Genomic DNA, 25,590 nt, shown 5'->3' on the forward strand with positions numbered 1-25,590 from the left:
CAGCCGGATGTCTCAAAAGTGCTTACAGCCAACAGAGTACTTTGGATATGTAGTCATTAAAAAAAAAAATATGATTTGAATCACAGCCTCAACACAGAACTATGACTCTATGAAAAGATTAGATGCCTTAAAAAAGAGAGACGGGAATTTAATGGGCCCCATTTTGCTGTGACAATGATGGTGAGAAAGTTCTTACTGTTATTCACAAGTTGGACAACAATATCCAGTGATAACACATGCACATTTAACTTTGAAATTCCTGAAGTTGCTGTTTGAGATACGCAGCCTCTCCATAAGCTGCATGAAAATTATATATCACTACCTGGTTCCCCATTAAAATACATTGAACAACATGACATTCCTGTACTGGCTATGTAGATACAAAAGCACCAAAAAAACGTTAGGCCATATCCATTTCAGTGACAGAACCTTTCTAACTGCATGATGTCTTAAAACCACCTCTCTGGCACTAGGATGTAACATTTAGTGTGTAATCTCATTCCTTCAGCTTTTAATTATTGCTGGTGATGCAAACTTTTTTTTTTAACCTTTTCTTTGTCTCTCTCTCTCTCTCTCTCTTTATCTCCATCCAATCCTTCCTTCCTTCCTGCTCTTTATTTCACTTTTTCTACCTCATTTAACATCAATTCCATTATTCAAATTTAAAAATTCCTGGTCCAGGTCCTGTGCTGCCCATTAATAATTCTTCAATCAACTTGGTTAAGGAGATGCATTGTTACTTGCTCCATTCAGACAGGTTCCAGATTCCGTGCAGAGGGCAATTATCAGCTTGCCGTGTGAAAGCCCAAGAAGAGTCAATGGGTAAATTGACAAACAGCTGGTGCTGGTTTAATCACCACTCAGAGTACAATCCGACCAGATGAGAATGAGTTAAGACCATAAGACCATAAGACATAGGAGCGGAAGTAAGGCCATTCGGCCCATCGAGTCCACTCCACCATTCAATCATGGTTGATTTCAACTCCATTTACCCGCTCTCTCCCCATAGCCCTTAATTCCTCGAGAAATCAAGAATTTATCAATTTCTGTCTTGAAGACGCTCAACGTCTCGGCCTCCACAGCCCTCTGTGGCAATGAATTCCACAGACCCACCACTCTCTGGCTGAAGAAATTTCTCCTCATCTCTGTTCTAAAGTGACTCCCTTTTATTCTAAGGCTGTGCCCCCGCGTCCTAGTCTCCCCTGTTAATGGAAACAACTTCCCTACGTCCATCCTATCTAAGCCGTTCATTATCTTGTAAGTTTCTATCAGATCTCCCCTCAACCTCCTAAACTCCAATGAATATAATCCCACGATCCTCAGACGTTCATCGTATGTCAGGCCTACCATTCCTGGGATCATCCGTGTGAATCTCCGCTGGACCCGCTCCAGTGCCAGTATGTCCTTCCTGAGGTGTGGGGCCCAAAATTGCTCACAGTACTCCAAATGGGGCCTAACCAGTGCTTTATAAAGCCTCAGAAGTACATCCCTGCTTTTGTATTCCAAGCCTCTTGAGATAAATGACAACATTACATTTGCTTTCTTAATTACGGACTCAACCTGCAAGTTTACCTTTAGAGAATCCTGGACTAGGACTCCCAAGTCCCTTTGCACTTTAGCATTATGAATTTTGTCACCGTTTAGAAAATAGTCCATGCCTCTATTCTTTTTTCCAAAGTGTACGACCTCGCACTTGCCCACGTTGAATTTCATCAGCCACTTCTTGGACCACTCTCCTAAACTGTCTAAATCTTTCTGCAGCCTCCCCACCTCCTCAATACTACCTGCCCCTCCACCTATCTTTGTATCATCGGCAAACTTGGCCAGAATGCTCCCAGTCCCGTCATCTAGATCGTTAATATATAAAGAGAACAGCTGTGGCCCCAACACTGAACCCTGCGGGACACCACTTGTCACCGGTTGCCATTCTGAGAAAGAACCTTTTATCCCAACTCTCTGCCTTCTGTCTGACAGCCAATCGTCAATCCATGTTAGTACCTTGCCTCGAATACCATGGGCCCTTATTTTACTCAGCAGTCTCCCGTGAGGCACCTTGTCAAAGGCCTTTTGGAAGTCAAGATAGATAACATCCATTGGCTCTCCTTGGTCTAACCTATTTGTTATCTCTTCAAAGAACTCTAACAGGTTTGTCAGGCACGACCTCCCCTTACTAAATCCATGCTGACTTGTCTTAATCCGACCCTGCACTTCCAAGAATTTAGAAATCTCATCCTTAACGATGGATTCTAGAATTTTGCCAACAACTGAGGTTAGGCTAATTGGCCTATAATTTTCCATCTTTTTTCTTGTTCCCTTCTTGAACAGTGGGGTTACAACAGCGATTTTCCAATCCTCTGGGACTTTCCCTGACTCCAGTGACTTTTGAAAGATCATAACTAACGCCTCCACTATTTCTTCAGCTATCTCCTTTAGAACTCTAGGATGTAGCCCATCTGGGCCCGGAGATTTATCAATTTTCAGACCTTTTAGTTTCTCTAGCACTTTCTCCTTTGTGATGGCAACCATATTCAACTCTGCCCCCTGACTTTCCTGAATTGTTGGGATATTACTCATGTCTTCTACTGTGAAGACTGACGCAAAGTACTTATTAAGTTCCTCAGCTATTTCCTTGTCTCCCATCACTAGATTACCAGCGTCATTTTGGAGCGGCCCAATGTCTACTTTTGCCTCCCGTTTGTTTTTAATGTATTTAAAGAAACTTTTACTATCATTCCTAATGTTACTGGCTAGCCTACCTTCATATTTGATCCTCTCCTTCCTTATTTCTCTCTTTGTTATCCTCTGTTTGTTTTTATAGCCTTCCCAATCTTCTGACTTCCCACTACTCTTTGCCACATTATAGGCTCTCTCTTTTGCCTTGATGCATTCCCTGACTTCCTTTGTCAGCCATGGCTGCCTAATCCCCCCTCTGATAACCTTTCTTTTGTTTGGGATGAACCTCTGCACTGTGTCCTCAATTACTCCCAGAAACTCCTGCCATTGCTGTTCTACTGTCTTTCCCATTAGGCTCTGCTTCCAGTCGATTTTTGTCAGTTCCTCCCTCATGCGCCTGTAATTACCTTTATTTAACTGTAGAACCTTCACATCTGATTCTGCCTTCCTTCTTTCAAATTGCAGACTGAATTCTACCATATTATGATCACTGCTTCCTAAGTGTTCCCTTACTTTAAGATCTTTTATCACGTCTGGCTCATTACATAACACTAAGTCCAGAATAGCCTGTTCCCTCGTGGGCTCCATCACAAGCTGTTCCAAAAAGCCATCCTGTAAACATTCAATGAATTCCCTTTCTTTGGGTCCACTGGCAACATTATTTACCCAGTCCACCTGCATATTGAAATCCCCCATGATCACTGTGACCTTGCCTTTCTGACATGCCCTTTCTATTTCGTGGTGCATTTTGTGCCCCTGGTCCTGACCACTGTCAGGAGGCCTGTACATAACTCCCATTATGGTTTTTTTGCCTTTGTGGTTCCTCAACTCTACCCACACAGACTCCACATCGTCTGACCCTATGTCGTTTAGTGCTATTGATTTAATTTCATTTCTAATTAACAAGGCAACCCCGCCCCCTCTACCCACCCCTCTGTCTTTTCGATAGGTTGTGAATCCCTGGATGTTTAACTGCCAGTCCTGAACCCCCTGCAACCACGTCTCTGTGATGCCTACCACATCATACCTGCCAGTCACAATCTGGGCCACAAGCTCATCTATCTTGTTCCGGACACTGCGGGCATTTAAATATAGCACCTTTAATTCCCTATTGACCGTCCCTTTTTGTTTTCGTAGTGTGGTGGACCTTGGTCTACTGAGCCTTTCCAGACACTGTGTCATATTTTGTGAGATGGGGACTATCGTAACCTCTCCTGAGTGCTGTCTTTTCGTGATTTTTTGTAATCCTAAGCAGCTACGCTTCCCACTGATTCCTTCACCTCTTGGTTCCCTGACTTTCCCTTCCCCCCCCCAATCTCTAGTTTAAAGTCCTATTGACCACCCCATTTACTCTCTTCGCCAGAACACTGATCCCAGCTCGGTCCAGGTGGAGACCATCCCAACGGTATAGGTCCCCCCTGCCCCAAAACTGATGCCAGTGTCCCATGAAAAAGAACCCTTCTTTCCCACACCACTCTTTCAGCCACGTGTTAACTTCCCTTATTCTTGCCTCCCTATGCCAATTTGCACGTGGCTCGGGCAGTAATCCGGAGATTATGACCCTTGAGGACCTGTTTTTTAATTTGAATCCTAGCTCTTTATAATCTCTAAACAGGTCCTCTTTCCTAGACTTGCCTATGTTGTTGGTACCAACATGGACCACAACAACTGGATCCTCCCCCTCCCTCTCCAGTATCCTTTCAAGCCGGTCAGAGATGTCCCGCACCCTAGCACTGGGCAGGGTGCGGGACATCTAATCAATTTTTTTGGTGCATTTTATTTAGTCAGGATAGAAACATCAAAAATAGTAAATACTCAAAGAAATACAGATGTGATTAGTGTCTAATACTGTACAAAAAATAGTGTGAAAATTAGCCCTTTTTAAAAAAATAATTTCTTCTCCACACATTTCCCCAAATAATGAAAATTCCTGATTCGCTCAGTCGACTTGTACCTCTCTGGAAAAGCAGCAGAATATACAGTCATTTTTTGTTTTAAGTCTTGTGCCATCACCAGAAATGCAGTGATGTAGTTTTTATGCTTTTAAAAAAAAATCTAATCTGTTCTCAAATCCCGATAATGTTGTACATTTCTGCACATTGAAACACTTCATCAAAACTTAAGAAATATGATCACTGTGTAACCTTCCAGCTGTGTATAGAATTTCATTGAGTTGAATTAGAAAGAAAGGAATCCAAGATGTGAGTTGAACCATTTCTCCTGGAGGCATGTAGGAGCTAAGATCCGAATCAAGAATATGCAGGAAGCTTTTCTTCTGCCAACAATAGTCTATGTTCTGCCAGATACCTAATACCATGTCCTTAAAAGGCTTAAATGAGCATCAAGTTGCCTTGACAATCAGATATTTGTTGTAATGGTCAGAATTTTCAATAGGTAGACTAGTTCTTTAAAATACAATGCAGCATTAACCGAGCACTGCAGAAGTGAGTCCATGTGACTGATCCTCTGACGAACAAAATGGTGCAATGCAATGACATTTGTAGAGCAACTGTAGTCACCTAATTGAAAACTGATGAACATGCGGGGCACATGGCCATATCTATCAGACTTGTTTCACTTTTACTGCAATCATATTTACATATCCAAATTCCTGTTTTTCTTTAAAAGCGGTTTCCTGAGTTTCTAAAAGATTGGTTCAATAATGCATCAGAAAAAAATTCGTGTATCAGCCTATTTTGTATGCATGTCAATCTGTTAGTGTGTTAGCCTAAATGAAAATATTAGCTCCCGTTTAAATGCTATTATTTGCTGCAGAGTGAGCAATAATGCTTTTAGTTTTTTTTAAAAAAGGTAAAAGTAAGCCCACTGTCATTGCAACTGGTGCCAAATGTTCAGCTGTTAAAAGTTTTAAATTACCTCTGGTTACTTTGTTGCTGTGTATATTGAGATAAAGCTTTGTGTGCTATTCAGTGAACATATTAAGATTACAAAATCAATTAGCTGAGATTTCATGACATTGAAGGAATATTAATGAATGATATTGGGTCTCGCTGATATTGAAACTGCAATGTCAAGATTTGTGATATGGTGCCATGTTCCTTGTGCTCTTTCACACCTTATTGGGCTTCTGTAATTTACATATGAATGAATGAACTAAAAGCTGCTTTTTCTTTTAGAACAATACAGCCACAGAAAAGGTCCCTTCGGCCCAACCGGTCCATGCCGACCATGGTGCCCTCCCAGCTAGTCCCAATTCCCCGTGTTTGGCCCATATCCCTCTAATCCCCTTGGGATTTTGTTTAGCCTTACCTGCCAGATCCATCTCAAACCCTCTTTTTGCCCTCCTGATTTCTCTCCTAAGTGTACTCTTACACTTAATGGTTTTTGGCCCCTTGTTTTGGTCTCTCCCACAAGAGGAAACGCTCTCCTCTACATTCACATTATCAAGTGCCTTGGTAATTTTAATGACCTCTGTTGTTGTGACATTCTATGAAAATTTTCCTTAAAATCAGGTGAAAATAAATATAATTGGTTTGAATCATAAAATAGAATGGTTACAGCAGAGAGTGAGGCCATTCAGCCCGTTGTGCTTGTGCTGGCTCTCTAAGAGCAATTCTGCGAGTCCCGCTCACCTACCCTTTCCTGTAGTCCCAACAATTTTTTTCCTCTCTTACTGAAAAGAGAGAAGCTTTTCGTATTGCACTCATCCGGACCAATGCGAGAATACCAAATTTTAAACAATTTGTACCACAGGAGAAAAGGGAGCTGATCGGTTGGCAAGTTGACTCTGGCCAAGGTGTTGCCATGGAGAAGGCAATGGGGAACTATGGGCTCCCAAAGCTCCCTGGTAATTCAAAAAAGGTGCCAAGGTTTGAACATATTCCCTTTTGTTTGCAGATAACAGTCCCTGTGTAAGAATGTTTGTTGCCTCAAGCAAGTGTAAATGAGACAGGCTGTGAGCTCAACCTATTAACTACACTAACAACTCCTTCCTTCTGACTGCAAATCACTCTACCGCCACCTCTGCTCGGTGTGTCCTGCTGATGGCACAGGATATAACCAGCAGTGGTGAGGAAGGAATCTGGGACATTAGCTGTGTGGTACAGTGGGTATGATTATGTTAGGCTTTTGTATTTGAGTAGTCTCTAGGACAGCTCTCTCAGTTTTTGGCTCATAGTGAGGAGAACTCTGCACAGTTGAGTGGGCGTGGTGTGTCTTTGCTGTGTCCATGTCAATATCAATGCCAGGTGTTCAATCTGGTTTCATTCTTCTTTGATTCTGTAGCGGTTTGATACAACTGAGCGGCATGCTATTTCAGAGGGACATTAAGAATGATCCACTTTGCTGTGGATCTGGAGTCACATGCAGGCCAGACCAGTTAAGGACAGGCAATTTTCTTCCCCAAAGAATATAGAGTCAGAGGTTTACAGCATGGAAACAGGCCCTTCGGCCCAACTTGTCCATGCCGTCCTTCCTTTAAACGACTAAGCTAGTCCCAATTGCCTGCGATTGGCCCATATCCCTCAATAGCCATCTTATCTTGTAACTGTCTAAACGCTTTTTAAAAGACAAAATTGTACCCACCTCTACTACTACCTCTGACCGCTTGTTCCAGACACTCACCACCTTCTGTGTGAAAAAATTGCCCTTCTGGACCCTTTCGTATTTCTCCCCTCTCACCTTAAACCTATGCCCTCTAGATGCCTGAACCAGTTGGGTTTTTTACGACTTTCCAGCAGATTCTTGATCATCCTTGCCTGAGACTAGCTTTTTATTCCAGATTTATTAATTCATTGAATTAAAATTCCCTCAGCTGCCAGAATGGGATTTGAACTTGCTTCTGGAGCATTAATCCAGACCTCTGGATTTCTACTCCAGTTACATTTCGGCTCTTGCTATCATTCCCCCGGCCTACACCATTTGAGTTTTATCTCAGAAGAAGTTGAGTTCATGCTTTGCTGTGTTTTTGATGTCTTGCACCCAAAAAGAACAAATTCTGGTTGTTTTTGCATTCCCTAAGAAGTGATTTCTCTGAATATTTTGATGAATACATGGGAGAGTAGGAGAGAGTTGAAGCACGCAAACAGATGTCCTACTCTGCTATAAGTGGTCACTTTTGCTCTTGGCCTCTTTGTTTTTTTTTAAACTCGAAGCTGTGGGCTCAGGTGGCTACTGGGAGCTGAAATCTGCAACTTGACAGTTCTCCTCAGCTGGAAGTGATTGCTCTGGGACTGTCCAGAAACGGGCAGATTGAAGCTTTCCATGGCTTTGAGAGATTTTTTAAACATGTATTCCAAACATGTAAAATACTTGTAAATGTTTTGCTTAATTCAGCTATGTTACCAACATTATTCCTTGGAATGAGTACTCAGTTTAGTGAAGATTCATGGATTTTCCAAACGGGTTATGAAAATCCCATTTGGTTTGCACTTACTCATAGAATCCCTACAGTGAAGGAGGAGGCCATTTGGCCTATTGAATCTGTACTCTCCAGCACAGCCTCTCACCTAGGCCCTATCCCTGTAACCCTACATATTTACTCCGCTAATCCCCCTAGCCTACACATCTTGGGACACTAAGGGGCAATTTAGCACGGCCAATCCACCTAACCTGCTCATCTTTGGACTGTGGGAGGAAACTGGAGCACCCGGAGGAAACCCACTCAAACACGGAGAAAACATGCAAAGTCCACACAGACCGTTACCCAAGTCCCTGGCGCTGTGAGGCAGCAGTGCTAACCACTGTGCCACCATGCTATGGGAAAATTTTATTTAGTGCTTTCTTAACTTATCTTTTCAAGAAATGCTTGCAGCAGTGACAATGCACTCATGGACCTCAAAACGTTATTCATAATACTCTAATGATGTTTAGCATAAACAAGACTTAACTATGGCATTTTCAGGAGTGAATTTCTGTAGCGTTTTACCCAGACGTTTTGAGGTTTTGATTTTGTGAACCTTGTGGGGTTTTTTTTGTTTACTGTAAGTTTATGTTCCTCAAATGGTCAATATGAGGTAAAACAGTTAAACATGGAATCTGCATTTGTTTTGGTTCTAGGGGAAGCAATTATATCTTTTTAAAGAAGTCGCTTTGCAGGACTATTTCTTGTCACAGATTTACACAAGTATATTTGCTTCACTTGACACTTCAGTAAGTGGATCTGTTCAGAACTGCATATGTACAGGTTGAGCAATTTTGAATTTATATCTCTAAATATTTTCCATTTTATCACCCACTGTAGACTCTAGTATTTAACCAAAAACTGAAGTTGGAGCAAATTGTCTATAATTGTTTGGTTTTCTCCTGTCTCATTTTCAAGATGCAGGGTCCATTTACCATTCTCCAGTCCTCTAGCACAATCTATCTTTCCACAGGATTTTAAAGTCATAGTCAGCCTCTGTGGTTTCCCACCCCCAACCCCGCCTTCCCCAACCAAATTGTTAGACTGCTCAGATGTAAATCATAAGGTTTCAGTGATTTTGTTTAAACCTCAGTCTGGATGACTTCCTGTAGCACCATTTCTCTTTGAATAGTAGTCCATAACTGTTGTATATTCTGGCAATCCTATAATCCAAACATGCCTCTATGACTAACTGCTTATTTAGAATGGTTGCGGCACAGAGGCAGACCATTTGGCCCATTGTGTCCATGTTGGCTCTACAAGAGCAACTCACCTATTCACATTCTCCTGCTTTATAGAGCATAGTATGTTTCACACTTGTCTCTATCACCTCTAATAAAGAATGAAAGCCTTCTATTACTCATTGTTTTTGCTGATTTCCTTCAATTTCTCTGATCTCGCATTTTGTATCTTTTGCAGATTTCTCCTGGCATTCATCATATTATTTAAGTTTTAACTTCATCCCAACCTTTACACTCTATTTTTATCCTACTGGTAGATATTTCATTTGCACCTTTTCTGCCTGTAAATCAATTCCATTGCTGATCAGTGGTTTTATTTCACGGTCTCTTGCCTTGCTTATTTTTTCCCCCCCATTAAGGTGACCTTCAACTTTTCTCTTTTTTTTATTCTAACACTGAACCTAATTATGTTGTGGTCATTGCTTAGGAATGGTGATAGTGCAATGTGGCATCACGGCGGCACAGTGGTTAGCACTGCTACCTCCCAGCTGGGGACCCGGGCTCAATTCAGGCCTCAGGTCACTGAATGGAATTTGCACATTCTCTCCGTGTCTGCGTGGGTTTCCTTCGGGTGCTCCAGTTTCCCCTCACACTCCAAAGATGTGCAGGTTAGGTTGATTGACCATGCTAAATTGTCCCTTGGTGTCAAGAGGATTAGCTGGGTAAATATGTGGGGTTAAGAGGATAGGGCCTGGGTGGGATTGTTGTTGATGCAGGCTTGATGGGCCAAATGGCCTCCTTTGCAATGTTGGGATTCCAAGATGCTTTCATTTCTGATGCAGCATAACTGAAAAGCCCTCTGGCTTTGCAGCTAAATGTACTGTGGATTTGTTTTCTCTGTTGTCGTGGCTTATCCAAGTCTCGTGCCTGCTTACAATTATACCCACTTGGGCTTGGTTTCTCTTCTGCAGAGTTCAGTGCTTAATTTCTGTTCACCCCTGGGTACTGAGCCAATGCTATTCATTGGAACACCACTGGGATTATTTTTTTTTGTATTCGACTGAACGTTTCCCCATAGGCAAAGTTCCACCACCTCCAATCAACAACTGTACTTGAAGTATGTCATTAACAAAACTATTATTCAAGTTAGTAATTTTCTTGCCATGGCTCCTGCAGTTTAATAGGGACGTAATTAATTGAGTCCTTGCAACAAGTTGATCAATGTTGATCAAAGTCTCCTTCATCTGCTCGCTGAAGCCAACACTGGACTCCATCTGTGTGACAGACTCATCTAGCTTTCTTCATCTGTGGTAATTGCATAAGAGGATGATGGACAGCTAATACAGTGAGCAATTCATCTTCGAGGAAAAAATACGAAATTCAGCATTTAGTAACAAAAGCTGGGTTTCCTGATTTATTGGTGTTATTAGTATCAGGTTTATATTCTCAGAATGATCTCAGGATGTGGACAGTGCTGGCAAGTCTACATTCATCTTGCATCCTGTATTGCCCTGAAGGTGGCAGGCTGCCAGCTTGAAACATAGTCCAAACAATTTGTGTTAACATTGCAGGTCTGTGACCATTCATCAGAGGTCTGAAACATCGGCTTGGATTTTTGCTTCTGAGTTGGGTAGCTCGAACCGGGATATTTTGCGGCTTGGAACACCTGAGAGAAATAGTGCCACAAATGGTAGGATATTCGTTCTAGGAAGGGGTGGATGCGAGATGGAGTTTGACCCTCTGCCATTTGGTCACAGTTCAGAAATGGCCACAGAGGTTGTTGAGTACCAAGGTGGGCTGTTTTAAAAAGTCTGCCTCAGTTCTCCCCAGTTGTTTTCCTGAACATTAGACTCTCTAGCCCTCTCACTCCTTCATTTCCCCCCCCACAAACTCTCCATGCCACACTTGCAAACCTATGTCTCCACTGCCCTCATTGGCCCTCATACCTCCATGCATCTTACCCTATCCACATAGGCAGACTTCAGGAGCCATGCTGAAATAAAATAAAGTTCTAAAAATCTATTGCACACTTCACTACAGAAACAGCACTCCCCCATTCATAAATGCATTTAAATCCCCTCAAGTACTTATAGAGGTTTTGTATTTGCAACCCCACATTAAAAACAGCTAAATTTTTTTATAACTTCTTTGAGCTGCTGATTGAACTGAACTTAAAACCACCCCCTCTGTGATGATAGAATGGTAGATGATTCAGCCAAACATTTATAATGCTATGGCACTGGCACTTTGAGTTATGTCAACAAACAGCACTTGAAACTATGACAACAGATACTTTTCAACTCTCTCAGGCAGTATTTGTTAATATTTAAAGTCTGGCCATTTAAATAACTTGACCTTGTCTGCCCTTTAAGAGCTACGAATTTGCCAAAGATTCATAATTTTCACAATGCAGGACAAGGCCCTTGCCCCAGGGAAAATGGGGTCTGCTTGAACTCAGCACCGAGTTTAAATGGCTCTGCTGAGTTCTTGTTTCGAACATGTGAGAAAATTGAGGTAGGACATCAGAATCTGGGTCCTGCCTCCTCTTTGGAAGATCACAGAAATCTTCACGACTGCAAAATCTAGGGTCATTAAGTCTGGCATTACAGATGAATGCTCATACCTTTGTAGTTTGTGGGATTAGTTTACTTTCATCATGTCATGTAAAGTGATTTAATTGTTTCTTGCTTGTCTAATATGGGTTGTTAACCAATTGGAGAGACTGCTAGCTAACTTCAGTTGCCAGACAATGATCCACAATTCACTTCTGATTTTATTGCAAAACAAATACAGAAGTTCTGCATATTTCATGGCGCCATCCATTTATAAACTCTTCAGAAAATCAAAAAGCTTTCCTTCCTTTTCTCAGGGAAATGGTTCTGTGTCTTTAAAACCGTAGTTGTTTATTCCAATCATAGATAATTCAGCCCACATGTCTAAGCTTGCCCTTTGCTGGAGGAATCCATAGCTAACAATGCTCTCTCCACAGAGCACTGCATTAATAAGCACCATAAATAATAATTAAGCCACTTTTCCCTTAAAACTATGGGATGATAGTTCAGCCAAGTAAATGTTCGTCACGTGCTGAGTTTGGAATCGCAAACCAGAAGATCAAGTGAGACACTAAGTGGAAGGGAAAGCGTTTTTATGAAGCAGAGTATCATGGGAAGAAGCAGCATCGATGGTTCTGCGAGCAGCTGACTCGAGAGTGGTTCTGTTGTTGCATGATCTTTTTTACAAACAAAATAGATTAAGGCAATTTGATTTGTCAGCAGTGCACCTCAAATTAAATTTATTGCAATAAATATATATATAACATTTAGAAAACAATGGTGCAAAATTTAAATGGAGAAAAATCCATTAAAAAATTCTGATTGTACTGGCAAGTGGATTCTGTTTTAAATTCAGAACAGCACTGCAGGTATTCAAAAATATCTCCATCGTCACCGTGAGTTGTTCTGACGAGAGGCAGAAATGAAATAAAGCATTTGTCTTTTGATCAAGTGGCTGTGTACATTCCGGCATGAAATTTATAGATTTAATCAGGCCGAAATGTCCCAGTGCCAATTTTAACAGAATATCTGCCTGCTGAATGGGCTTTGTTTCATGATATTTGGTAGCAGGGTTAGGAAGGAAGAGGCTTGCACATAAGGTTGGCTGATTATGTAAACGTATGTAAGCAGGCGTGATGTCAGGGGATTTTTTTTTTAGCTCGACCACATGATTCAACTGGCGATGTGCTCAAGTGGTGCTCACAGATGGTGTTTTCAACAGCAGCTGACTGAGCAAATGAATATAAACAAGGAGAAGCCCCTTGTGTATTGGGATGAGCTTTGGAGTTGATTCTGAAATACGTTTTTGTTATGGGTTGTCATAAACTGGATTTTTGTGAGGTTTAGTATGTTTGAGTTTGCATGAGCTACTTGATGCTTTTCCCTGGCCAGGTTTCATTTTCATATGCCCCTCGTTAATCCTATGTTATTGCCTTAAAGAAGCTGGAGAGGTTTTGAGATGGAATCTCAGAGCTCGGACCTGGACTGCTGAAGGCACAGCTTCCAAAGGTGGAGCAATTATAAGAGGATGTTCAAGAGGCCGGTATTAGATTAGGCACAGTTGCCCTGGAAGTTTGTGAGGCTAGGGCAGATTAGAGATAGGGCGGGGCATGGAGGGGTTTCACAGAATCACAGAAGGAGGCTATTCGGCCCATTGTGCCTATGCCAGTCTCCAATGCAGCATTTTATTTAGTGCCGTTCCCCGGCCTTCTCTTCGTAGCCCTTCACATTCTTCGTTTTCAGATAACAATCCAATTTCCTCGGTTCACCCAGCCTTTTCCACTCACTCAGGCGGTGCATCCCATATCCTGAACAAAAATTTTGAAATTGAGGCACTCGATCATGAGCAAGTACAGGGATAAGGGGGAACGTGACTTGGTGTGTATAAGGATATAGACACTGGATGAGTAATGATCGTGAATGCTAACAGTTTTGCCATCACTATTGCCATAAAATTTGGGCCACAGCATCTAACTGGCTCATTCATGAATGTGCACGAAGAAAATTTGGACTCGGTGACAATTTATATTCTCTCCACAGATGCTGTCAAACCTGCTGAGATTCTCCAGCATTTTCTGTTTTTGTTTCAGATTCCATCATCCACAGTCATTTGGCTTTTATACAATTTATACTTCTCGAGAATGTTTGAGTTTGCATGAGCACTTTTCATTATTGCACAGACGTGCAATTTACTGAAATATTGTGTGTAGCTTGTACCAACCAAATAAAATTACGTAAGTGCTTCAGACCCACTGGAGTTCTAAGCATTTTAAATTGGATTGTTTATGAATAATTATTCAAATGTAGTATCAAAGTATGCATCTGGATTTGTGACTGAGTGTAATGTTCAGTTTGACTTCAAGAATAGTTGCACAGTTCCTATGGTACATTTCCAATTTGCTTATGAATGGATTATTTTTTCTGAAACTTCAAACATCTGCAACAGTCTTGAACTTCATTCATGCACTGATTTCCATTTCAATGGTCGGCTGTGAATCAACATTGTATTCTTGGCAGTAGGGAGAACAAAAGAGTCTTAACTTGAGGTTCACAGGACGCAACAAGTGAGCATTAAATGGGATTTCTGAGAGCTGTAACAATACTGGGAAAATGTGGATTTTGCACCTGCTACTACTCCTTCATGATTAGTGTCCCGGCTTTAACAGGCTGAGCAGAGCCCTCCTGCCTGCTACGTTCGCTTTGCATTTAGTTTAAATTGGATTTTATGGCGAGGTAGGCCTCCTGGCTTCTCGTACACACCAGTGACGATCCCAAAGCAAACTTGACAATTTTTCCAATGCCAGCTGCCACAAAGGCCCATTTTTATCGAGTTTCAGCACACCTCGTTACTAAAGGGCCTCCTTCACCCTGGACGATCATGATACTTCCCACTTTGCAAAATAATATGAATTAAAATTTCAGGCATGATGGTCTTCAGATCTGAAAGATCGACCCAGCATTTTAATAGATGTGGCTGTGGGCAACAGAAACTGGAGGAGAAAGCTTCACACACTCCAACCTTGAGAGGAAGTTAATGAACTGCACGCTGCTTTTAAAACAGAATGCATGACATTTCCATTTGTAATAGATCCACTTGCCGAGGCAATAGAGAGACATCCTAAAATATGAATGAACTTATAAATAGCTAAGACAGTGAGAGGCTTGTCCTAGGAAAACGTTGAGAGAATGGAATAAATTGTGGGAAGGGGAAGCAAAAAGAGATTATGGGTGCAGAAATAAAATTAGAACTGCAATGTTGAAAACAATGAGAATGGCAGTTTCATAAGAAGAAAAGGACAGGCCAATGTCAGGTGCTTTGACCTTCTCAGTCAAACTGTGTTTCTAAGAATCTATACCTAAGATGTTCACCTTGTCTGTTTCCACCCCCTCCCTCCTCCCCCCCCCCCCCCCCCCCCACCACCACCCACCAGCAAACTTTACTGTAAAGAAACTAGGTTAAGTATGAAGTTGCAGAAGTCGTGTTCAGACCAGTGTGCTCAGAAACAAAGGCAATGATTTCTTGAAGCTTATTTTCAGTTCAATCTGAGTAGATAAAGTTGGCATTTTCTATCTTTCCCCTCTTAACCTGAGAGAGTGCTGATTAGACTGTGCCTGCCTCAGCATGTTTGAACCAAGCAACTCAAATTCCATTTATTGATGCATCTTGTGCATTGAGAAATATTTACTGTACATTTTGTACCATCCTATGCAACGTATGCATTCAAATATTTTATTCAAATATAATGGGCAAAGGTAGAACATAAACCATTTTATCCCTGTCATCTTGATTCCTTTTCTGAACTTTGCTAACTCTTCCATTTTGACAAAAAGTCTCCATTTTGACAAAGCCTCAAACTTGCCCAGCAACTGTTCCTTTCGTCACTTTCATTTCCCCTCTTGCTGCAAGTTGTCCGTTACTTCAATTCTGCAAAAGTATCGTTGTTGCGTGACATGTTTTTCTTTAGATTAGAAACTAACGCATCCTTTTTGTTAATGTTGTAGGTACAGGAAGTGGTTCTCTTTCCCATGCGATCATTCGGACGATTGCACCAACAGGACGGCTGTACACTGTGGAGTTTCATAAACAGCGAGCAGAGAAAGCTGAGGAGGAGTTCTGTGATCACAAAATAGACCATTTGGTCACAGTGAAAAACCAGGATGTTTGTAAGGAAGGTTTTGGAGTTGACAATGTTGCCGACGCTGTATTTCTGGACATCCCATCACCTTGGGAGGCTGTAAAATATGCAAAATCTGCCCTGAAAATGGAAGGTATGGGAACACTGAATCAAGAATAAAATGATTATCTTGTAAAATTGCTATTTAACTATAATATGATAACGCTAACCAAAAACATGCTGGTAGTTTGCTTTGTTATCTAATCCTATTGGAGTGCTTTCCTTCATTTCCCCTATTTTTGTTCCCTCTCCATTTTTATGTGCGCTATGTTTTTTAACTAAAGGTCTCAATCCTATCACAAGATGGTTAGGCATTTAATATCAATCTGATGCGATTGCATCGATCAATTCTTGTGCAATTGTGATTCCTTAAATATTGCTAAATTGATTGAGAAAAAGATTTTTCTATAAACAAGTAGGATAATGCGTTTTAAATCATTACTTTTGAGTCAAGTGACTGGACCTATGTGAACTTGTCTGATCACTTTACTGTCCTTTGGGAATATTGACCTGAATCACCCCTAGACAGGCAATTCCTTAACATAAAGTTATATCTTAACTGGGCCTTCAACTTGCCTGTTTTAGAATCAGTCTTCCCTTGCCATGATGTTGTGTTAATGCCAAACATAATTCGCATTCACCCATTCCACTGATCTCCAATCCCAAATAAGATCATCAACATAAGTTGCCTCTTTCCCATTGTAAACATTCCTGGTGCCTTATTAGTCTTCACTTGGATCTCAGATACATAAATCTATTGATCAACTGAAAAATTCCTTTAATAGCAAAACTAGGTCTCCGTGCAATCAGCAGAATTGTACAATTTGTAACTTCATGGCCTGCCATATCCCTCATTCCTCCATCATTATCAAACTCAGTGGAGAGTTTAGAAAGACATGTCAGAAGCCATCAGAAAATATGCCACACAAGGAACAAACAGACCGTGCACATGCAGCAGTCCCTTTTTAAGATGTGTGCATTAAGAGACCGAGCAGTGCAACAAACCAGCCATGCTCCTCAAACGGAAGTTGGAACATCGCCCAGGGACCATGTCAGCTGTAACTTAGAATGAGGTGTACTTTGTGGAGCTTATGCAGTCAATATCTATATATCAAACACACAAAATCACAGAATCCCTACAGTGCAGGAAGAGGCCATTCAGCCCATTAAGTCTGTACGACCACAATCCCACATATTTACCCTGCTAATCCCCTGACCCGAGGATTAATTTAACATAGCCAATCAACCTGACCTGCACATCTTTGTACTGTGGGTGGAAACCGGAGCACCCGGAGGAAACCCACACAAACACGGGGGGAATGTGCAAAGTCCACTCAGATGGTGACCCGAGACTGGAATTGAACCTGGGTCCCTGGCATTGTGAGGCAGCAGTGATAACCACTGTGCCATACCGTTAACAGCAGGCTATAGAGGAACCAACAAATCCAAGCAAAGAGTAGTTGGGAGTAGTTGCCCCCACTCCGCAGTGGGTTTTCCCACGGTCGAATGCAGCAAGCCATTGGCCGTTGGTGGAAACTTCCTGTCCCACCAAAGCATGCAGATTTTTGCAGGGGGATGGGGTTGGAGATCAACTTTCAGCAGAACCAGAAGCTCCGCTGATAGGAAGGGCTGGAAAATCCTGCCCATTTCTCTCCAACCGTATATTGAGCATTTCTTGTTTTATTTATGAGGAGGGAATTTGAGTGTGGAAGTTCAATGCGAAGAGAGAAAAAGGTGCTGCTCTTTTACTCCAGTACTTGTAGCAGTTAGGATAAATTGAGACCATAGTAATTTAAATATCTTTAATTAGTGCTTAGTGCAAGTTAGTGTGCGGAATAAGGAGGAAATCTTGCAAAATTCTTCCCTGTGAAAATTTGATGGTACAGCCAGTTCTTTTCAATGTACATTACTTTCAAATATTTTTGCAACGTGATATTTAATTCTGTCCAAGTTCTGTGCAATACCTTCCAATGTGGTTAATCATACGTGCAGTACCTTCCAAGCTGCTGTGTGGTTAATCACACGCGCAGTTCTGTGCGGTACTTTCCAGGCTGCTATGTGGTCAATCGTGCATGCAGCTTAGTGGAAACATTGGGTATAAATAACCTAGACTAACATACAATAGCACATGTTGTGTGCGTGGTCTACACTATGTGGTGGTTTGTGGATAGTAAGGCTCCCAGTGAATACATCTCCAGTAGATATCTCTGTCTTGAACATCTTTGGCTCAGAGTCGTCGAATTGGATTGTGAGTTGGAGAGACGCCAACAGAAAAGGAAGGGGAAGAGGTACATGGACAGTTTGCTCCAGATTTCGGTCCCGTCACATAGAAAGGTGCCGGTTCAGACCTGGGCGGATGTGGCCAATCGTGTGTAGGGTAAGAACCATTGAACCACAGAAAGTTTGCGATGCAGAAAGAGGCCACTCAGCCCATTGTCTATGCTGGCCAAAAAAGAGAAGAAAGAAACTAGCCACGCATTTTAATTCCACTTTCCTGCCTCTGGTCCATAGCCTTTAATTTATCCTTTTTTAAATCAGTTGAACATTTCAGCCTCAACCACCAACTTAGAGGGAATGAATTCCAAATGCCCACCCACTCTCTGGGTGAAAAGATTTTTCTGCATATCTCCTCTAATCCTTCTACCAATCACCTTAAATCTCTGACCCCTGGTAATTGATCTTTGCTGCCTATCCTATCTGGACCCCTCTTAATATTGTACTCTTCAACTAGATTATCCCTTTGCCTCCTCTGTTCTAAGGAAAACAACTTTAGCCAATCTCTCCTCGTAGCTTCAATTTCAAGCCCTGGCAACAGTGGGTGGCACAGTGGTTAGCACTGTTGCTTCACAATACCAGGGACCTGGGTTCACTTCCGGCCTCTGGTCATACTGTCTCTGTGGAGTTTGCACATTCTCCCCGTGTCTGCGTGGGTTTCCTCTGGGTGCTCTGGTTTCCTCCCACACTCCAAAGATGTGCGGGTTAGGTTGATTAGTCATGCTAAATTGCCCCCGAGTATCAGAAAGACTAGTAGGGTAAATACATGGGGTTACGGGGATAGGGCCTGGGTGGGATTGTTGTCAGTGCAGGCTTAATGGGCCCAATGACCTCCTGTACTGTAGGTATTCTGTGATTCTGGTAAATCCCTTCTGCACTCACTCCAAGCAATTATGTCCTTCCTATAATGTGGTGACCTGAACTGTATGCAAAATTCTAGCTGTGGCCTAACCAGCATATCTCCTCTAATCCTTCTACCAATCACTTTAAAACTTTGACCCTGGTACACAGTTCCATCATTACATCCCTGCTTTTTTATTCAATACCTTGCCCAGTAAAGGAAAGCATTCTGTGCTTTCCTGATCACTGTGTCCACTTGTCCTGACATCTTCAAGGATCTCCGGACAAGCACGCCAAGGTCTCTCACTTCCTCAACCTCTCTTATTATCTTCCCATTTATTGAGTATCCCCTGCTTTGTTTGCCCTTCCCAAATGCAATCCTTTCCGGATTGAATTCCATTTGCAATTTTTCTTCCCCAATCAACCAAACCATTGATATTATTCTGGAGTCGAAAGCTTTCCTCTTCACTATCAACTACATGGCCAATTTTTTGTGTCATCTGCAAATTTCCCAATCATGCCTCCCATATTTAAGTTAAATCATTAAGTATAGAACAACAGCAAAGGCCTCCACACTGAGTTCTGTGGGACACCAATGGAAACTGCTTTCCGTTTGCAAAAACATTCATCGAGTTTTACCTATTCTTTCCCGTCACTGAGCCAATTTTGGATCTAACCTGCCCTGTATCCCATGGAATCTTACTATTCTGACCAGTTTGTCATGTGGGACTTTGTCAGATACCTTACTGATATCAATGGAGACAACATTCACCACAACTTCCTCAAAAGTTCTGTTAAATTATTAAGACAAGATCCTCTCCGAACAAAACTATGCTGACTATTCCTGATCAATTCATGTCTTTCTAAGTGACAGTTTATCCTGTCTCTCAGAATTGTTTCCAATAATTTGCTCAGCACTGAAGTCTGGCCTATCCCTCGCTCCCATTTTAAATAATGGTACCATGTCTGTATCTAGTGAGGATTGGAAAATGATCCTTTGAGAATCTGCTACTTCCTCCCTGGCTTCCTTCAACAACCTGCGATACAATTGAATTGGCTCTGGTCATTTATCCACCTTCAAGGATGTCATTCCCTCCAATACTTCCTCTCTCATTATGCTTATTTCACACTCCTCTTTAACTATCATCCCTCTCAATGAAGGCAGAGTCAAAGTACTCATTCAGAACGCAGCCCACATCTCTTGCATCAACCCACATCTCTGATAATCCTACCTTTTCCTTTGGTATTCTCTTGCTCTTAACATACTGGTAAAACACCATAGGTTCATATTTCCATTTTTACTTCACCCCCATACTTCCTATACTCCTCTAGACTTTCACATTAAGTTTTTTGTGACTGTCATAAGTTTTTTTTTTCCTGCTTTATCTTGGCCTGTTTGCTTCTGAATAGTCAGGGGCTCTAGATTTGGCAGTACTGCCCCATTTCTTCGTGCGGACATGCCTACACTGTGCCCCCAGAATCTCCCACTGCTCCCACCCATTTGACACAATTTTTCCTTCCAAATAGCTGCATCCACTCCACTCTCACCAGCTCACCTGGCAGGCAAAATCTCGGTGAGATAGAAAACAAGAGGACTTGCAGGACTGATACTATCCAGCAAGTACAGTGTTCATAAGGGTGCAGACTGTGGTACGTTAAAACCAGAGGTTGTCCAAAAGTGGGAGAGGGGGTGTTGAGGGAAGAATAATGTGAACTTGTAGGAGATTCAATAATTAGAGGATCAGGTAGTATCCTTTGTAAGTAGGATCAAGAGTCCCATTTGGTATGTTGCCTTCCTGGTGCTAGGGTGACAGATATCTCAAAATGTCTTGAAACAAAATTGGAGATTGCAGGGCAGGATCCAGTGTTACGTTCCATGTTGGAACGAACAACATAGAGAAAATTGTTGGGCGAGTACTAGGAGCTAAATTAAAGAGCAGGAACTTGAAGGTTACAATTTCTGGATTGCCACAGGGATGAGCAGATTGAGGGATTGAGCATATGGCAAAAGGAGGAGTTCCATTTCATTGGACACTGACACTGGGATAGGAAAAAACCATAACGTTGGGATAGGCTGCACCTGAACCAGGCTAGAACTAAAGGTCCTAGCAGGAAGGATAACCTGAGCAATCTCAACTATGTTAAACTAGTAAATGTGATAGAGGTCTAGGGTGGAAAAGGTACTATAAATAATGGTTTGAAAGCAACCGAAAAGCAAGAAGATAGAGCTACAGTTATAGATTGTTATTTAGGTACTACAAGTAAAGGAATAACTAAGAGATATGAAGTAATTAAACCAAATGACAGATTAGAGTGTATGATCCAAATAAATATTCTTTATTTTAATACATGGATCATCATAAACCAATTGAATTGAATTGAATGAATTCAACCTGGAAGGCTACAAGATGGTCAAGGCTCGGAACTAAATGTGCCAGTTCAAGCTGTCTACAGGAAAGATGGGAGAAATGTTGGAGAAGTATCCTTCGTGATTAAGCATGAAGTCACTTCTCTGGGAGAAAGGACATAAGAGGTAAACAGGCAGTGGAGACATTATGGACAGAATGGAGAAATAGAAAAGGATTTTGGACCATGCTGAGAGTCATTTTTAGGCCTCCCCAGTAGCAGTTGTTATGTGGCATCTTGTATCACCACAGAGATTAGACAAGTGGGGAGTTTTTAACTTGCATCTGGATGGAATAGGCAGATTTGCATAAGTCAGAAGGGTAGTGAATTTCTTGTATGTGTCTGGGACAGTTTTCTGCAACAATGTGTTGTGCAACCAACGTGTGGAGATGCCGGCATTGGACTGGGGTAAACACAGTAAGGAGTCTAACAACACCAGATTAGACTCCTTACTGTGTTTACCCCAGTCCAACGCCGGCATCTCCACATCATGACTACCATCGACACCGCAAACTTCCGGCTCCAAGTGGAACTTTAACCTGGTGTTGTTAGACTCCTTATTGTGCAACCAACAACAGGGAGAGGCATAGTAGATTTAGTAATTAACCAGTTTTAGTTAGCATGGTACATGAACATTTCTCTAATACCGATCAAAATATGATTTTTTTAATGTAATGTTTGTAAGAAAGAAACCTGAAGCTAGGTTTCTAGATTTAGGTACGGTTGACTTCAGCGCAATGAAACAGACTCCCTACAGTAAACTAGGCAAATCCATTTATGGATAAAAGCAGAAGGTCAGTGGGAGGTGTTCTAAAAAAAATTTAATGTGGAACAGACCCAGGTATACCCTTAAGGGACAAGAATTCTACTTAAAAATTCCATGGATGACTGAAGTGATGAGAGACAAAGCTAAAAGAAAAAGCATGTATAAATGCACCCTGGAGGAATGCTAATTACAAAGGGTGACAAAACAGATTGAAAGGAGGTATTAAAAGAAATTGGCGAAGAATGTGAAAATTAACAGAAATTGCACAGTTATTTTAAGAACAAATAGATGGAGGTCAGGGGCAATGGGGTCCCATAGAAACTATTAAAGGTGATATGGTTTATGAAAATTGGAAAATGGTGAACATGTTGAATACTCTCTTTGCGTCAATATTTACAATAGAGGAAGAAGTACATATGCCAGACCTCGCCAGGAAACTAATATTGAATCAGGGGCAGGAACTCATTAAAATGACAGAGTGAAATCTCCAGAACTAGATGATTTGCATCCCTGAGTTTTAAAGGAAGTATATGAATTTGGGTCACAGTTCAGCCATGATCTCATTTAAAGATAGAACAGGCTAGAGGGGCTGAATGACCTAATTCTGTTCCTAACCCTATCGTATCCATTTGAGAAAAGTGATGAATAGTCAGGCCGGTAATGGAGGGAGGTAATTCTGTGAGCATCTCTGTCCTCAATAATTGTGGGGTTCAGTACCCGAATGCAAGAAACAGCTCAAATTCTTTGCAGAAACGTCAACTGAAGATTCTGCCCCCTCCCAAGGCAAGTGTGCAGCGAATTTAGTTCAGTCTGTATAATATTAAGAAGCAGCTGAATGCAGCTATTAGACTTACAAGCAGATTTTTCTATCAGTGTTCACTGTCATTTATATTGAGCTGTGAAATAGGTTCTGCTCAGTTTTTTGAGTGTTTCAATTTCTGAAAAATTACTGTAATTCTCAGAGCTAAATCCGAAAAAGTGTTGGAATACAAATTTGCTGAGATTGGTGTCTCAGCTAAAATGGTAGGAAACAACCATGTTAATAAATTTTATCATAAATTCCTGGCATGCTGCATATAAGGATGGGGCGGCACGGTAGCACAGTGGTTAGCACTGCTGCTTCACAGCTCCAGGGTCCCGGGTTCGATTCCCAGCTCGGGTCACTGTCTGTGTGGAGTTTGCACATTCTCCTCGTGTCTGCGTGGGTTTCCTCCGGGTGCTCCGGTTTCCTCCCACAGTCCAAAGATGTGCGGGTTAGGTTGATTGGCCAGGTTAAAAATTGCCCCTTAGAGTCCTGAGATGCGTAGATTAGCGGGTAAATATGTGGGGTTAGGGCCTGGGTGGGATTGTGGTCGGTGCAGACTCGATGGGCCGAATGGCCTCCTTCTGCACTGTAGGGTTTCTATGATTTCTATGATTTCTATGATGTTGAACTTGCAAATATGGACATAATGTTAAACAAAAAAATGATTTTTAAAAAAAAGAAAAAAAAAGTCCTGCAATGATGATTAGATGTCATTGTTATCAAATATGAACACAGATATTTTGGATCTGTATGGTAAACTGATATGCTAAATTTATGGGCTGATGGGATGGGGTTCTCATCAGGCAACCTTGAGAGAGCGAAGAAGCCAGGTTTGATGTGCATGAGTAGCTATATTTATTTGACAGAACAAAATGGCCTACATAAGACGCAAGGAAAAAAACGAGGAAGTAACAATGAAAATGTATGCTGGTGTTGCAAACTTTAAAACTTCCCCATTACAGTGTGGGTGAAACTAAATAAGCAGAATATGCAAATTGTCTGTTGAAATTCAAGTGCTCTCCTGGCTAGCTTCCCATCTTCCACCCTACATAAACTTGTGCTCTTCCAAAACTCTGCCCATTTCTTAATTCTCAAAGTCCTGTTCATTCATCACCTGCCCTTTCTCCCAGTCTGCCACCGCCTCATCATTGTTTTCAAATTTCTCCATTACCTCGCCTCCTTTTATCTCTGTAAGCTCTTCTAGCTCAACCACCTTCCCAAGAGCTCCATATTCCTTCTGTATCTCTGATTTTAATCAAACCACCGCCACAACCCCACCCATTGACAGCCTGCTTTCAATTGCTTTGGCCCTGAGCCCTGGCATATTTTCCCCTAAACCTCCTACTTCTCTTCCTCACTTTGTATCTCTCTCATCTTAGAAATGCTCCCTTTAAATGTTCTGTTATCTCCTATGACTGGTATCAAATTTTGTTCAGCATTCTTGTGAAGCACTTCAGAACATTTTGCTACGTTAAAAGCGTGGCATTAAAGTTGAGATGTAACTAACCATCATCAAGTTAGCAATTTTCAAAAGTGCTTTGAATTGGAGGTGTACTGCTCTCAACCAGATTTGCTGAATTATCTAATTTAGAATACTGACAGGGTTCCTTCAATTCATCCCTATCCTTTGCTTATACTCGAATTGGCATGGATTCCTGTTCCAGATTTCTATCTGTTGACCCTTGCTAGAAGTTCCTGCAAGTGGACTTAGATGTTTAAAGTTTATTTATTAATGTCACAAGTAGGCTTACATTAACACTGCAATGAAGTTACTGTGAAAATCCCCTAGTCGCGCCACACCGGCACCTGTTCGGATACACTGAAGGAGAATTTAGCATGGCCAATGCACCCAACCAGCACATCTTTCGGACTGTGGGAGGAAACCGGAGCACCTGGAGGAAACCCATGCAGACATGGGGAGAATGTGCAAACTCCACACAGACAGTGACCCAAACCAGGAATCAAACCCGGGTCCCTGACACTGTAAGGCAGCAGTGCTAACCATTGTGCCACTGTGCTGCAAATCACACTCTTGTGATGGCAGCATTGTTTAATAACCTGCCAGCACAAACTGCCCATCAAGAATCCAAATAAATAATGACCACTTGGAAGAGATGCTGGAGTGCTACTGATGCCCATGAAACTGTACCCCAGTAAACTGTACCTCAGTGTTTGCAGAAGGGGAAAGGATTGTCAGTGAAAATCATTGGAATGCATGAGGAGGAAAAACATGGACTAAGAAAAGGCCATTTGGTCCACCAAATACAATGAAAAAGATTGAAGAGGCTCTTAATCACCTGAAGGCTAGGATCCAGATGGCTAAACAATGTGCTGCGAAGTAAGACGTGCTGAGGCAGCAGGGGTGGGGTTGGAGCAAATGGACAAGGACCGAAGATGATGCATTATTTGACATGCAAGCGGGCAGGTTCAACTATTAATTGGGAAAGGCCCACAGAGCCAATAGTAAGGAAGGCTGATTTTGTATTTTGAAATTAGGCTCTGATCTGCTTTTGAACTTTAATGCAAAAATACAAAGAGCCAACATTAGATATAATT

General features: G+C 41.7%; 1 protein-coding gene across 5 annotated transcripts in view; it reads left to right on the forward strand.

Annotated features, from left to right (window-relative positions):
- trmt61a (tRNA methyltransferase 61A) overlaps positions 1-25,590 on the forward strand; it is a 52,716-nt gene that overhangs the window by 23,970 nt on the left and 3,156 nt on the right. For all 5 annotated transcript variants that reach the window (XM_078234022.1, XM_078234018.1, XM_078234023.1 and 2 more), the window contains one exon: positions 15,771-16,037. In XM_078234022.1, the coding sequence (XP_078090148.1) occupies positions 15,771-16,037 (267 nt within the window). The remainder of the gene's footprint in view (positions 1-15,770; positions 16,038-25,590) is intronic.

This window comes from Mustelus asterias, chromosome 18 (genome assembly GCF_964213995.1).
Source record: "Mustelus asterias chromosome 18, sMusAst1.hap1.1, whole genome shotgun sequence".
NCBI classification, from domain to species: Eukaryota; Metazoa; Chordata; class Chondrichthyes; order Carcharhiniformes; family Triakidae; genus Mustelus; species Mustelus asterias.